The 13,266-nt window shown below is 31.7% G+C and overlaps 2 protein-coding genes across 3 annotated transcripts; one reads left to right on the top strand and one right to left on the bottom strand.

Annotated features, from left to right (window-relative positions):
• Window positions 1-5,926: 5,926 nt before the first annotated feature.
• On the top strand, window positions 5,927-8,579 carry LOC142519816 (uncharacterized). Its single transcript, XM_075622839.1, has 5 exons — window positions 5,927-6,253; window positions 6,344-6,520; window positions 6,623-6,748; window positions 7,762-7,987; window positions 8,092-8,579. The coding sequence occupies exons 1-5, from the start codon at window positions 5,927-5,929 to the stop codon at window positions 8,577-8,579; spliced, it is 1,344 nt and encodes a 447-aa protein (XP_075478954.1).
• A 2,255-nt stretch (window positions 8,580-10,834) lies between these two features.
• On the bottom strand, window positions 10,835-12,594 carry LOC142518812 (mediator of RNA polymerase II transcription subunit 32-like). Of its 2 annotated transcripts, XM_075621628.1 has the most exons (3): window positions 12,442-12,594; window positions 11,203-11,657; window positions 10,835-11,004 (listed from the first exon to the last, which is right to left on the bottom strand). In XM_075621628.1, the coding sequence occupies exon 2, from the start codon at window positions 11,632-11,634 to the stop codon at window positions 11,203-11,205; it is 432 nt and encodes a 143-aa protein (XP_075477743.1). In that variant the 5' UTR covers window positions 11,635-11,657; window positions 12,442-12,594; the 3' UTR covers window positions 10,835-11,004. The 2 variants fall into 2 exon arrangements, with proteins under 2 accessions (XP_075477743.1, XP_075477744.1); XM_075621629.1 differs by lacking the exon at window positions 10,835-11,004 and having other exon boundaries at window positions 11,025-11,657; window positions 12,351-12,447.
• Window positions 12,595-13,266: the final 672 nt, after the last annotated feature.

Raw genomic sequence — 13,266 nt, 5'->3', positions numbered from 1 at the left:
TATCAAAGTGGGCGACTGAAAACAGAATTGAGCGACTGAAAACAGAATTAGGCGACTGAACCCATAATGTTTGGGCGACCGAACAATTAAGAATGAAATATATGAAAAATTATATTAACAATATATACATTGTAATAAAAACCAATAAATCAACAAAAAAAATTGAGATGACATTAGAACTTGCACTTGATTTAAAATCTTTGATAATGTTGAGAAAAACTGAAACTTTTTTAAGGAAAACAAATGACTACAATATTCTCTTGCTTAATGTAGAGGAAGAAAAAAATCGAAGAGAAGACCAATGAGTGAAGGATGAATCGTTGTGAGAAGGATGAGAAGAATGGAGGGAACAAGAACCTATTTCCTTTCTCCCTTTTCTGTTTTGTACGCTTCTTCTGTTTTTTAATTAATTAATTATTATTTTTTAAGTGGATGTTATTTATCAAATTTTGAATTCCAAAAGGTTAATATTTAAAATTAAAATTTTCTTAGGGTTAGATTTTAAAGTGCCCCGGAAAGGAGACCGATGACGAAGGAGATAAAATAAATATATTTCATTAAATATTTTCAAGGCTTCTTAATATGATTAAAAATGATTAAATTTTTCTAAAAATGATATAATTCAAATTATTTTACTAGAAAAATTCGATTTTATTTAGAAAGTCGATTTTGGGCAAACGAGTTACTTTTAAAATAACAAATGCATTATTTTTTAAAACTATTTTTATAAACTTTTATTTTTCAATTAAATAAGTGTTATTGGGCCAATTTAACTAAATTGAGTAGGCTCAATTGCTTTTATACTTGAAAGCCCTAAATCCAAGCCCATTAATATGCAAATTAAAATTTATAAAAAGGATTCCTAGGTGGTTTGGAGACACATATTAGCCGATCATCACACACTTTTCACACACAAAATTCGAAACAAGGGAGAGGAAGGAAACTAGGAGTTTTCGTCGTCGTTCGTCCTCCTTCACACCCCACGCCGACGATCATCGAGCGTTCTAAAACGTAAAAGCACGTTACTAAACCTTTTTGATGCATCATTCAAACCATGATATGCATGTTTTGTTTATTGTTGCATTAAAAATATTGACGCTCAATTATTTTTACGATAGAACGATTATTGTCAAAGTTTTGACGATTTTATGTTTTTTTGAACGTTATGATTTCTAAGGGTTAGAGTGCCAACTTGGGATGATTTATGGATGAGACGTGGACGATTTAGGATGGAAATGAGGGCTGGAAACAATACTTGGCAAGGGGAAAAATGCCTAGGGTTTTGCTTGATCACCATGAGCATGATAGCTCGGCTTGGGCTGGTGCAACGCGTGGCTCGACAGGGGCTAGACTAGGTGGTCGTGCTGGACGTGGTCAAGGGTTGGGAAGAGTCCTAGAAGGGCTAGGACTCGAGTTCATGGGCTGGGGAGAAGTCAACGCGAATTGAGACTCCTGCCCCATGCATGCGTAAGGTGGATGTGGCCAAGGGGGCTCGCGGCTAGGGTAGGGTGGTTCAGGTTTGGTCCATCAGGGTCTGGGGAGGATGGATATGGGTCGGGTCAGGACCTGGTGCAGCCATGGGCCATGGTGGCTCGAATAAGAGAGAACCCGCAACTTTGGAGAAATAAGGGGCTTGGTGCACTTGTGGCTAGGAACTTGAACACTGAGTTAGGCCGATCAGTGAGGGTCAGGAGGTTTCTGGGCTCGGTGGTGGCTCGAGTCGAAGATTCCTTGTCTCGCCAAATAGGACCGTCGTGGATGTTGTTCTCATGTGCAGGAGGCTGTGGAATGGGCTAGGGGCTGGTTAGATGGGCTAGGCGTGGTCAGTAGGGTCCATAGAAGGTCTGGTCAAGGGATGGATCGAGGTGGCTCAGCCATGGTCCAAGAAAAACGCATGATGGCTCGAAGGGAATAGCTTGGGTTCGAATTATGGCTAGGAATAAGAAAAAGGGTCGAGCCATGGTCCACGGGGGTCGATTCTTGGTTCACGGGGTTATTTTAGGTAATAAAAGTCTATGTTGAAAAATTGAGAAGAAAATATTAAAGTTTGAATTTATTCGGAATTAAAATGCTTTACGAATTCTTAATAAACGAATTAAATCATAAAACTTGAATTCAAGCTAAATAAAAATATCAAAAATTAAATTTAAGCTTAAATAAGTATTTGAGATGGTCTAGAGTCAATGAAAGTAAGAAAAAGTAAAAAATCGAGAATTTTAGGATCCAATGACAAAACGATCATTTTACACTTGGGTAGTATGAAAAGGGTTGGCAGTGTCCCGAAGGATCATAACGCATGATAAACGATATAAAATGATGATTTTAATGAAAATATGATATTTGTGATTTATGGCAAATCTGTGCAATTTTACTGTTAAAATGCTATTTTTGGAAAGTCGTGATATTTTATGCTTTAAAAAGGGAAAAAGAAAAATGTTTTGAGGAATATGAATTGATTGTGACAATAGGATAGAGAATATGTGAGAGATCCGTTTTAAGAAGTAACATTGAACTTACAATTTTATGGAAATGTCATGAGGAAAAAGGCCCCAGATGGAGCTTGTTTATGGGACAAGGGTCCAGAGGGAGACTGACGATCGTATTTCCATGACGGTGCCTAATGCCCATCTCCTTGCGCAATGGGAGCTAAGTCTGATCAATCGATCAGATGATAAAAGGCTAGTCACTTTCAATGATCAAACTTCACTCAAAGTGATAAATGATGCAAAACTTTACGATTTTATGATTTTATGATATATGATTTATTTAATGCTGAAAAGTTATTCTAAATAAAAGTATGATTTTAATGCATGTGCTTGTATATATATTATTTGCTACTCATGTTTAGAACGTGATGAGTCATTAGACTCACTAGGTTTGAATGCTGCAGGTGATGATGAGATTGAGGGAGGCGCTGACGCTTGAGTTGATCGAGTACATCAGTACACTTCTGAGAGACATTTATTTTCTGCACTAGATTGTTAGGCAAAGTTCAAAGGATTTTTGTTAAGAATTTTATTAGAGATTTTATGCTTTATTTTGAATTTAATTTTGATCATGTTAAAGGTAGAAGTCGATAATTGACGATTTTTGGGATTTTATGCACTTGAAGTTTAAATTGTTAAAAGATTTTGATTTATGAAAATGTTAAGTTATTTTAATTATGGTTTCAAATTAATGGGTATAAAAAAAATATTAGGATTTCAAAGTAAAAATTAAGGGTTGTTTCAGTTAAAATTTGAATTTTTCTTTTATTTCCCTATATATATTTAAGTAGGTTACATAGAATGTAGAATAAAAGGAAAAAAATTGTTAATTAACAATGGTAAATTCAAAAAATAGTTACACAATTTCCCAAAACTTAGTTAATAAGATTATATTAGTAAAACAAAGAAAAATGCAACTAAATATAAAAACTTGACTATATATTTAGGACAACCAAAAACACAATATTAAAGATGCAAGTGCACTTGCTAGTGTAGTCTCTTCTATACAAGAATAATCTCTTCGCCTTTAGTGTCATCAAGATTTGATTCCGCCATAATCTCTTTAATCAAACTTTAAAATCAATTTACTGTTTCGGTTGTGGTTCCGGTTCTAGTTTTAAATTTTCAGAATCCGGAACCGAATACAAGTTCGCGATTATGTTTCCTATTTTGAAACCTAAAACAGTTTCGATTTTTGTATAGACGAACGTTTTCGATAATACGAATTTTTACAACGTCCTAGTTAAGACCAAGTAAATCACAAACAATCACCATCGAAATGGGAAATTTCGATAAAAGGGATTAGACAGAACAAATCAAGGGGATAATTTTACAAGTATAAGTTCATTAAAACTTAACTTTGTTTTTTTAAACTAAAATTATGTATGAAAATTAGGAAAACATTTGGTTGAGAGAGACGATTGTTATGTCTCATCCATACTCTCGTAAATTGTAGAGGTGATAAAAAATAATAAGTTTTCAGTATATCGAGATTACCGTATTGAAAAAATACCGAATTTTCGGTATATCGACGATTTCATTACGCCACGCTAATGATACCAAATTATTCAGTACGATAATAATATGAAATTTAAAAATTTCAGTATATATCAGAATACCAAAATACCGAAACAATATATAAAAATTTTGAAATATAAATATTTTTAAACAATAAATTTATAAAAGCTTAAAAATATAATATTTTTTCGGTATAAAACGGTGCATATCGATAACATACCGAAATCTTGATATACCATTATAATTTTGATATAATTGATATACTAGTTATATGTACCGTAATTTTTTATACGATATATAATATATAATATATATTATAAGTTTTGATACGATATATTGTATATAATTTTCGATATAATATTATATAACATCCCTAATAAATTGTCGCAAGGGTGGCATCGAATTTCCGTATCCACGAGATGTTGTCATTTATTGTAATTAATAATCTATCCACTGTGGTGTTGATTTCAATATGTCGCTTTAATTTCTCAAATGTATCCTTTAGAAAAAGTACGATGTCTATATCAACATGTCCTCGCTAATACATTTGGGGGTGTATTCAACTTTGAAAATTTAATTATTTTTATTGACTTCTGTAGAGTTTAAAAGTCTAGAGATATTGAACATAGATTTTATAAACTCTATAAAAGTTTTGTGGTATCCAAATTAGATTTTTCTAGAGTCATGAAAAGTATAGTGATATTCAAACTTGACTTTTTAAAAATCTATAAAAATCTATATGTATCCAATATTTTCATAGATTTACAATGATTCTAATATAATTCTCTATGTACAAACCTTAAAACTCTAGGTACAACTATAAAAACTCAAAAATTGTCTTCTACTCACCCTAGAGATTTTGATAGACTTTTAATAGAATAAAAAGACGGCATTTTCTCATTCTCACCCATATATCTCTCTTTCTCCCTCAAAAGACGGTGTTTTCTCCTCTCTAAAGACAAATCGAGGGTTTCTCCAAATTTCAAAGGTATGAATCTTTTCTTGAATCATTATTGATTTGATAAAAAAATATATTTTGATTTCTATATATTCAAATCATGATGAGTTGATGGATTTTCCACGATTCTGAGAGAAAAAAAGATGGCGCCATTTGAAAGAACACTTGAGAAGCTTTCTGGTCGTTGGTATCTGTTATGGCAATTCATATGTTACAGTTCTTTTCATAAAATACTTACATACATCTAATCTAAGGGTGTTCAACTAATGTTTTGTTAGTTTTAGATACAAATTCAAACCAAATCATATCGTATCAATTATATTGCTAGATAAATTAAAATTAAGCTACCATTTTTAATTCAATAATTTTAATAATATTTCAACAATTTCATAAGAAAAAGAATAGCTTTCGTCAAAATTAGTTATAATTGAGAAAGTAGTACAATTATTTTGAATAGCAGTTGAAATAATATATTTATTTGCCAAACACAGTGTGCTTAGTGCAAAGCGACAGTGTAAAGATTTCATATTTTCATCTTATAGGTTAGGATCACCAAAAGGCCAAATAAATAAAAATAAATAAAATTACCTTGGGAAAAAAGAAAAAAAAAAAGAAAACTATTTTTACTGTAAATAGATCAATTCACAAGCCTACTAATTTTTTTTGGTAAATTCTTTCATTTAGGCTTTTTGTATTTTTTTTTTTGTTTTTGTTAAATTTTTGTTGTGAGTATATAAAAACTTGAACTTGAAGGCGTTTCTTTATTCTTTTTCTTTTATTTTTTTTATGAAATAGAATTCCATTGAACTTGTTAGTCCTTATTGTTTGATTGGTTGTATCACACTTTAGCATTGTCTCTATATCTTTTTACCTATTTTGGTCAATATCTAGTAAAATGCATGTGCTTGTTTGCTTCTTATCACCATATATTTTATATCTTATGCATACTCAAGTAATACTTACAATGGGAGATTCACAAGCAAAATATAATGTGTGGACGACTGAAGAGAGTAATGAATTGCTAAAAATCATGGTTGATGCCGCAATGCGAGGATGGCGTGATAAGAATGGAGTATTTAACAAGAAAACCGTGGAGAAAAAAATACTTCATGCTCTAAACGAAAAACTTGGATGTGAAAAGACTATTACACAATATCAAAGTCGTTTAAAGTGGTTCAAACAACGATACAACAATTATTGTAAGCTTATACGTCATAACTCTGGTTTTGGATGGGATTCCGTGACAAAGAAATTCACCGCTAAAGATGAAGAATGGGATGATTATTTCAAGGTAAAAGTCTTTGAGTTAAAATAATAAATTTATATTTATAATTAGAATTATAACTAGTTTTAACAATTTTTGTTTTTTGTTTTTTACCAGTCTCATCCTAAACATGAACATTATCGGACAGACACTTTTGAGGATTATGAAGATTTGAGAATTGCGGTCGGGACTGGAACTGCTACTGGAAAATACTCAATTGGACTAGGAGATGATACTGATGCAAGAACATTTGATATAGAAGAAAATAGGGAAACTAATTTATTAGATGATTATGTCTTTGATTATGATAGTGGTTAATTCGTGCAAAGTGACAAACAAGAATCTTCACACCAGCTTCCCTTTTTTGAGGACTTTGCTTTACCATTATGCCCTCAGCCCAGAAGTTCAGAGGTTCCACCAACTACAAAAAAACGAGATAGGACTGAGTTTGAAGCAAAATCAAGCACATTCAAGAATACAGACCCAAATTATATATGTGAAATATCTCACACTCTTGAGAAGGTAGTTTCTAAGATAGAATTAATAGGGAATGCATGTGATACTTGTTGGGATGCTATCAAAGAGGTCCCAAATTTGGATAATCGTACTCGATACAAAGTGCTTGATTTACTTAACACCAGATCAAAGAAGATGGATTTCTTGAAAATGACAATTGAAGAGCGTTCGGGATGGATAGACTATAAATTAAACGAATGAGTATTTTTAGGGACATGATCAATAATGAATTATATTGTGATTTAATTTCTGGACATATTCATTTTATTTGTTTTCTGACTGTGGATTTTTGGATTATTTATATAAATTTTGAGTTTTACATGGAATGATGTTCAATAAATTCATAGACTTAATTTATTCTAATTCTTTGTCTGATATCAGGTGGTTCATTAAAATGTCATATATCAACGTACATGATGTAGAAGATCAAATGAAAGAAGAGGAATTCGAAGAAAAATTACATGAAACTTTTAGGTATTTGTTGAGGAAAATTCTTGGGATTCTCTATGTGCTAACTAAGCATATAACTACCATGAATGACGAACGTGTCCATCACCCCTTAAATAGACGACCGATAACTTCAAGTGGATACGATTATATCCATAAAATATTAAAAGAGGATCCAACAAACTTTCGAGAAATTTATAGAATGTACCCTGACATATTTTTAAAATTGTGCAACATCCTTAGAGAAAAAACACCATTGCAAGATTCAAGATATATTTGTATTGAAGAAATGCTTGCCATGTTTTTACTTGTTGTTGGTCAAAATACTCGATATTGCTTGATTCGTAAAATATTTGGTCGATCACAATACAATACTAGCCAAAACTTCAACAAAGTGTTGAGAGCATTGAATAGAATTGCAGCAGATATGATGGTCAAACCTGGATCTGGAGTTCCAGAAAAAATAAGAGAGAGTACAAGATTTTATCCTTATTTTAAAGTAAGTGATTAAATTCTTTTTAGTTGTTATTATTATAAGTACCACAATTTTTATTATGTTTTTCTTATTGTAGGATTGCATTAGGGCTATTGATGGCACTCATATTCCAGCAATAGTGTTTGGGCATGATACTAACAGTTATCGTAATCGTCACGAGACAATTTCTCAAAATATTTTAGCAGCTTGTAACTTTGATTTAGAATTTATTTATGTGCTCAGTGGGTGGGAGGGATCTGCCCATGATTCAAACATATTGACAGATGCTTTATCAAGAAATAACGGGCTTAAAGTGCCACAAGGTATGTTTTTTGTTCTATATGCTATACATCTAAAATTTTTGTAATTTTTCAAGATTATATATGTTATTCATTGGTTACTTGATTCTACAAATAATGTTCGATAGGTAAATTTTTTTTAGTGGATTGTGGATATGCAAATAGACGTCAATTCTTGGCTCTTTTTAGAAGTGTTCGTTATCATCTCCAAGAATTCACTGGTCAAGGTCGTCACCCTGAAGATGCAAAAGAGTTGTTCAATCTTCGTCATGCCTCTTTGAGAAACGTCATTGAAAGGATATTCGGTATATTTAAATCGCGGTTCAAAATATTCAAAATTGCTTCTCCATTTCCATATACAACACATGCGGAGCTTGTATTGGCTTGTGCCGGATTGCACAATTTTCTTCGAAAGGAGTGTCGGTCTGATGTATTTCCAGTTGAACCAGAGAATGAAGTTCCACAACCTTCATCAGAACAAATTTACGAGGATAACAACTTTGATAAAATATTTGGCACTGAAGAACAACAGCGAGCAAATGCAAATGCATGGAGAGATACTATAGCAAACAGAACGTGGAGTGACGTTGATCATATTCACAATAACGAACCTTAGATTTTTTTCATAAAAAACTGCTTATAATTTATCAAATTTCATAATGTTTTGATTAGCTATTTATCTATATTGATTAAATTTATTTTTATATGCTTATAAAATAAAATTTTATTGATTAATTATTTATGCATGTTGAATAGACACGGTGATTGAAATTTTAATTTTGTTAAATTGAATTGTGATTTTTTTCATATATTAAATATATTTACTTTTTAAATAAGTAAATTTATTTCAAAGTGAAGATGTTATTTATGTTAAATAATTACTAGTTCGAAGAAATAATATATATTGAAATTTTGATTTTGTTAAATTGAATTGTAATTTTTTTTACAAAAAGTCTACAAAAGCCTACAAATATCTATCAAAATCTTACAAAAAGTCTACAAAAGTCCATGAAATTCTGTTTACAAACCTGTAGATTCTACAAAAGTCAATAAAAATCTACCAAATCCATGGAAATCTATCATTTAAAAAAAGTCATTGAAAGTCATTAAATCTCTACATTGAATACACCCCACTTTTTCTTTAAATAAATATATGTACATATTCATAGGAAATCACACCGTTTCTCGCACAAACATGAAGATAAAATTCTAATATATTTAAAAAAAGTTAGGATTCTCAAATATTTGCTATTAATAATCAAAGTCAAAAACTTGCGTTAGACGATCTCACATGTCGTATTTTGTGAGACGAATATCTTATTTGGGTCATCCATGAAAATATATTATTTTATGTGCTAAGAGTATTACTTTTTATTGTAAATATCAGTAGGATTGACCCGTCTCATAGAAAAAGATTCTTGAGAACGTCTCATAAGAGATCTACTCTCAATTATATTTTACTCAATATTGACTTAAAACAAAGTCAGCATTTTCACACACACATGTGTGTGTGTGTTATTTTTATGATGATAATATAAAGAAAGATACAGTTGTCATTGCCCTCGTCATGATACTGCTAAAATTTTGCAAGTTGAGTTGTAATTTAATTCATGGATGATCGTTGCTATTCCCAGTTTAAAAAATCAATTTTATTAGAGCTGGATATCGGAACCATAGGAGCAATCTTAGCCAAAAAAAAAATTAAAATTGACCAACCAACATTACACCTTGCCAGATGTATTTATCGTTTAGTCAATCTTAATGATTTACTCAGTGCATATAGAAAAACCAATACATATATATATACGCATACGCACGCACACACGATATATATATTAATCTACTTAGCGCACGCAATGCGTGTGTTATATAAAAATATTAATTATGTATATATATTATTAAGTGTAATAGTTTGGATCAAAATAAAATATTAGAAAATTCAAGAATTTGGATGTGTTGATCAAATATATGGTGGCTCATATAAAACATAATGGATAAATGATAGCGGATGGTATATTAAATTTTAAATTAGATAGTAAGATATATATTGTGTTTGGAATAATAGATTTCAAATTGTTTTTGTTGTTTAGAGAAGATAAGACCATAAACTTCGAATTCATCATTTACATGTTTATATAATATTTTATGTTAATTATGATAAGTTTCAAGTTCACCCGATCATTATGTCATTTAAAATACATTATATTTTATATTACTAATGTGTTAATAAGTAAGATCTAAATTTAATATTTGATTTGATTTGTTGTTTCTACGTAAATAATAAAATTATAATCGAAATCCATGAATTTCAAATTCATCTGTTCAAGTATACCCCCAAGTGAATTTAAAATCTACTAAAGTTTAACTTGCTCGTGAGATGATACGATAAAATTTTATAACAAGAAAACAATAGCATACTTGTGTCGAGGATATTGGGGCTAAGAAAAAATATTAACATTCAACAATGTCATTGCAATAGAAATAGGTTGAAACTACGTAGAAACTGAAATATATATTTGAGACAACGGAAAAAAAAAATATGTATAATTAAGCCGGAGGAGTATCATTCATGGAAAAACACTCGAACTCGTGAATATATGGTTTCATATTTTGTCATCCCAACTACAGTAATTGGAACTCAGAATCAAATGTACAACACCATGTGATCAACCAAAAGTAGTTTTAAATTTATTTGTGAGTTACCAATAATATAGGATAAATTGATCAGTCAATTTGTGAGTTCATGGAAGGATGGGTATTTTCCAAAATCGGTATTTGTTAGTCCAAAAAATGTTACATTTTATTCATACCCTCCCATAGCAAATGGATATATACGAAAATGGTAATTATAAGTAGGTATAAAATTGAACAAAATTTATTGAAATGTAACGATTCCAATGTTTCTGGTATAAAAGCAGACATTCAAGCTTGACCAAAGCATTATTTCTACACGATTTTCTGTCCTTCAAATGGTTAGATAGTACTTAGTCTTGTGAGCTCCAGCCATATTTACTATCAGACAATGAATTATCTGTTCAAATCTGTAATCAGATCCAAAATTATCATTCAAAATTCAATTGCAACTAAATGTTACTTTCATAAATTGAAGGATGCTAAGCAACTTTCCATATGAGAACAGAACAAACATTTCGTACAAGATATCCAGCCAATTATAAGCGATCACAACAGATTCATAAACAAGAAAGCCTAGCAAGTAGTGTAATGATCATTCTGATTACCTATTGAGTAGCGTCTTCGGTAAATCTAGCATCAAAGGGAGCAGCTGCATTGTGATGTGATGAACAACCTCCGATTCCCTGTTGCAGTTCAATCACTAACCACCGAACAGCTTTGCTCATTTGTTCCAATCGTACAGCACTTATAGGCGGAAGACCACTTTGGATGGTCTGTCCTGGTTTACTAGCAACAAATCCAGTGGCCTCATCAACAAGGCACTCGGACCCTATTCTTTGCTTCACAGATTCTACAAATTCTTCTGCTAGATCACAATAAACTCTGAACATTTCCCACCGCTGCTTAAAGTTTTCGAGCGCAGCATCAGTGGCTGGAGTTTTTTGGCCAACAGAACTTTCTTTTGCCTCCAAAGCACCTGCAGCTGCAGCAATAAACTCCTGATATGCACTACTCAGAGAATCTACAATGCTGTCCATGTAAATTCTGCAGAGCCCAAGTCCTGTAAAGTGAAACTATATAAGCAACCGCGAGTCCAATTCACGCACAACACCAACTAATGGAAATAGCGTTCCAAACAAAACACAAGATGGTTCACACCGTAGAAACAGACTCCTGTATGGAAGCCTAAATAACATTAACATACAAAAGCAACAAAAGTCTCTCCTCTTTCAAGGCGACACGGCAATTCGGCACAACCCGTAGTTTACATACGAATAACTCCAAAATAAACACATACACTCGATTACACGGTGGAATAAGAAACATCTTTTGTGAGTAACATCAACATATGAAGCAAGGAGAGTGTCATATTTTCAAAATATAGACCATAGCCGTAGGTACCTAATTCTCAACAAAAAAGTTCAAGTTGATAAGCAGTTAACAGATGATTTATGCAAAGACTTGAGCAATACCATGTTCTTACATCTAAATCGTGCTGAAATTTTAGTAAATAGTAACTAATTGCCCAAATCTCACTTGTCTCCAAGCAAACAACAACCCAAAATGCCAATATCTGCATTTTCAGCAAATCTAACTGTAACAAAAAACAACGAAAAGCGTTCTGGTATATAATTTATGAACCCTTCAAACTACATACTATAGCAGAATCCAACTCCTCGTGATTACACTACTTTGACTAAGTTAACTTTTTTTTTTTAAGAAAAAGTAACAAATTAGGTGCACAACCAATTACCGCATTAAGATTTAGGGCTTCGAATTGGGGAAAATAGGCCTCAACTAACTACTAGAGCTAAACAACAGAAAATCGGCTTCGAAGTATTTACCTGCTCCTGAACCGGAGAACAAACAAGATTGAATAGAGACAGCTGGCCGAGTAGAGAGCTCAAGTCTTGCCAGGAAAGAAAAACATGTTCCGGTTCAAATAGGTAAAAGTATCCAAAAGATTAAAGACAAGTCCCGGTTCACAAATGTTTAGAATTTGTGTACCGAGCAAGCATTCGGTTGGTTCGATAGAACCCATGGTTCAAACCGAATTAACAAAATTTCTTTTGGACCGAATCGAACCAACTGAATTGTTTTCAGAACTTGATCAATATTTATATTATAAATTAATATTTTAGCTACAAAAAATAAAATTATTTTTTGGTCAAGTAGAATAGAAGATATGTTTCACAAATTTATCCATTAGACAATCATGTACAAGTTTTTGTGTTCTAAAAAATGGAGGAAAATGAACTGATTTAAAACTCGGATTTCCCGATTTTTTTTTTACAAAATAAGAGAAAAGATCGTATAAAAATGACGTCATCATTTAGCATTTCCCGTTCCCGGTAGTATATTGCTCGCGGGCAAGGGAAGGAGAAAAAAATCGATGTTTTTTTTTATAGTGAGTCAATACTGGCGGTCCTTCTCCAACACAGTGAGTCAGTGAATATTACAATCATCAAGATTTTCAATAAAATTTTTTTAAAAAAACTGTTGATTCTGTTTAACTACATTTTTATAATAATAATCATAATCTAACTGATTTTATTTACAAGAAAAATTAAAATAGACTTTTCAAATTAACTGAATTGAATTTTCGAAATAATTCGATTTGGTTGGATATTTTTCGGTTTAACTGAGTCTTTCCTCACACATAATCCACA

This window comes from Primulina tabacum, chromosome 11, assembly GCF_025594145.1.
Source record: "Primulina tabacum isolate GXHZ01 chromosome 11, ASM2559414v2, whole genome shotgun sequence".
NCBI classification, from domain to species: Eukaryota; Viridiplantae; Streptophyta; class Magnoliopsida; order Lamiales; family Gesneriaceae; genus Primulina; species Primulina tabacum.
Note: the sequence above shows the minus strand (reverse complement) of the source record. Positions and strands in the feature narration are given on the sequence as shown.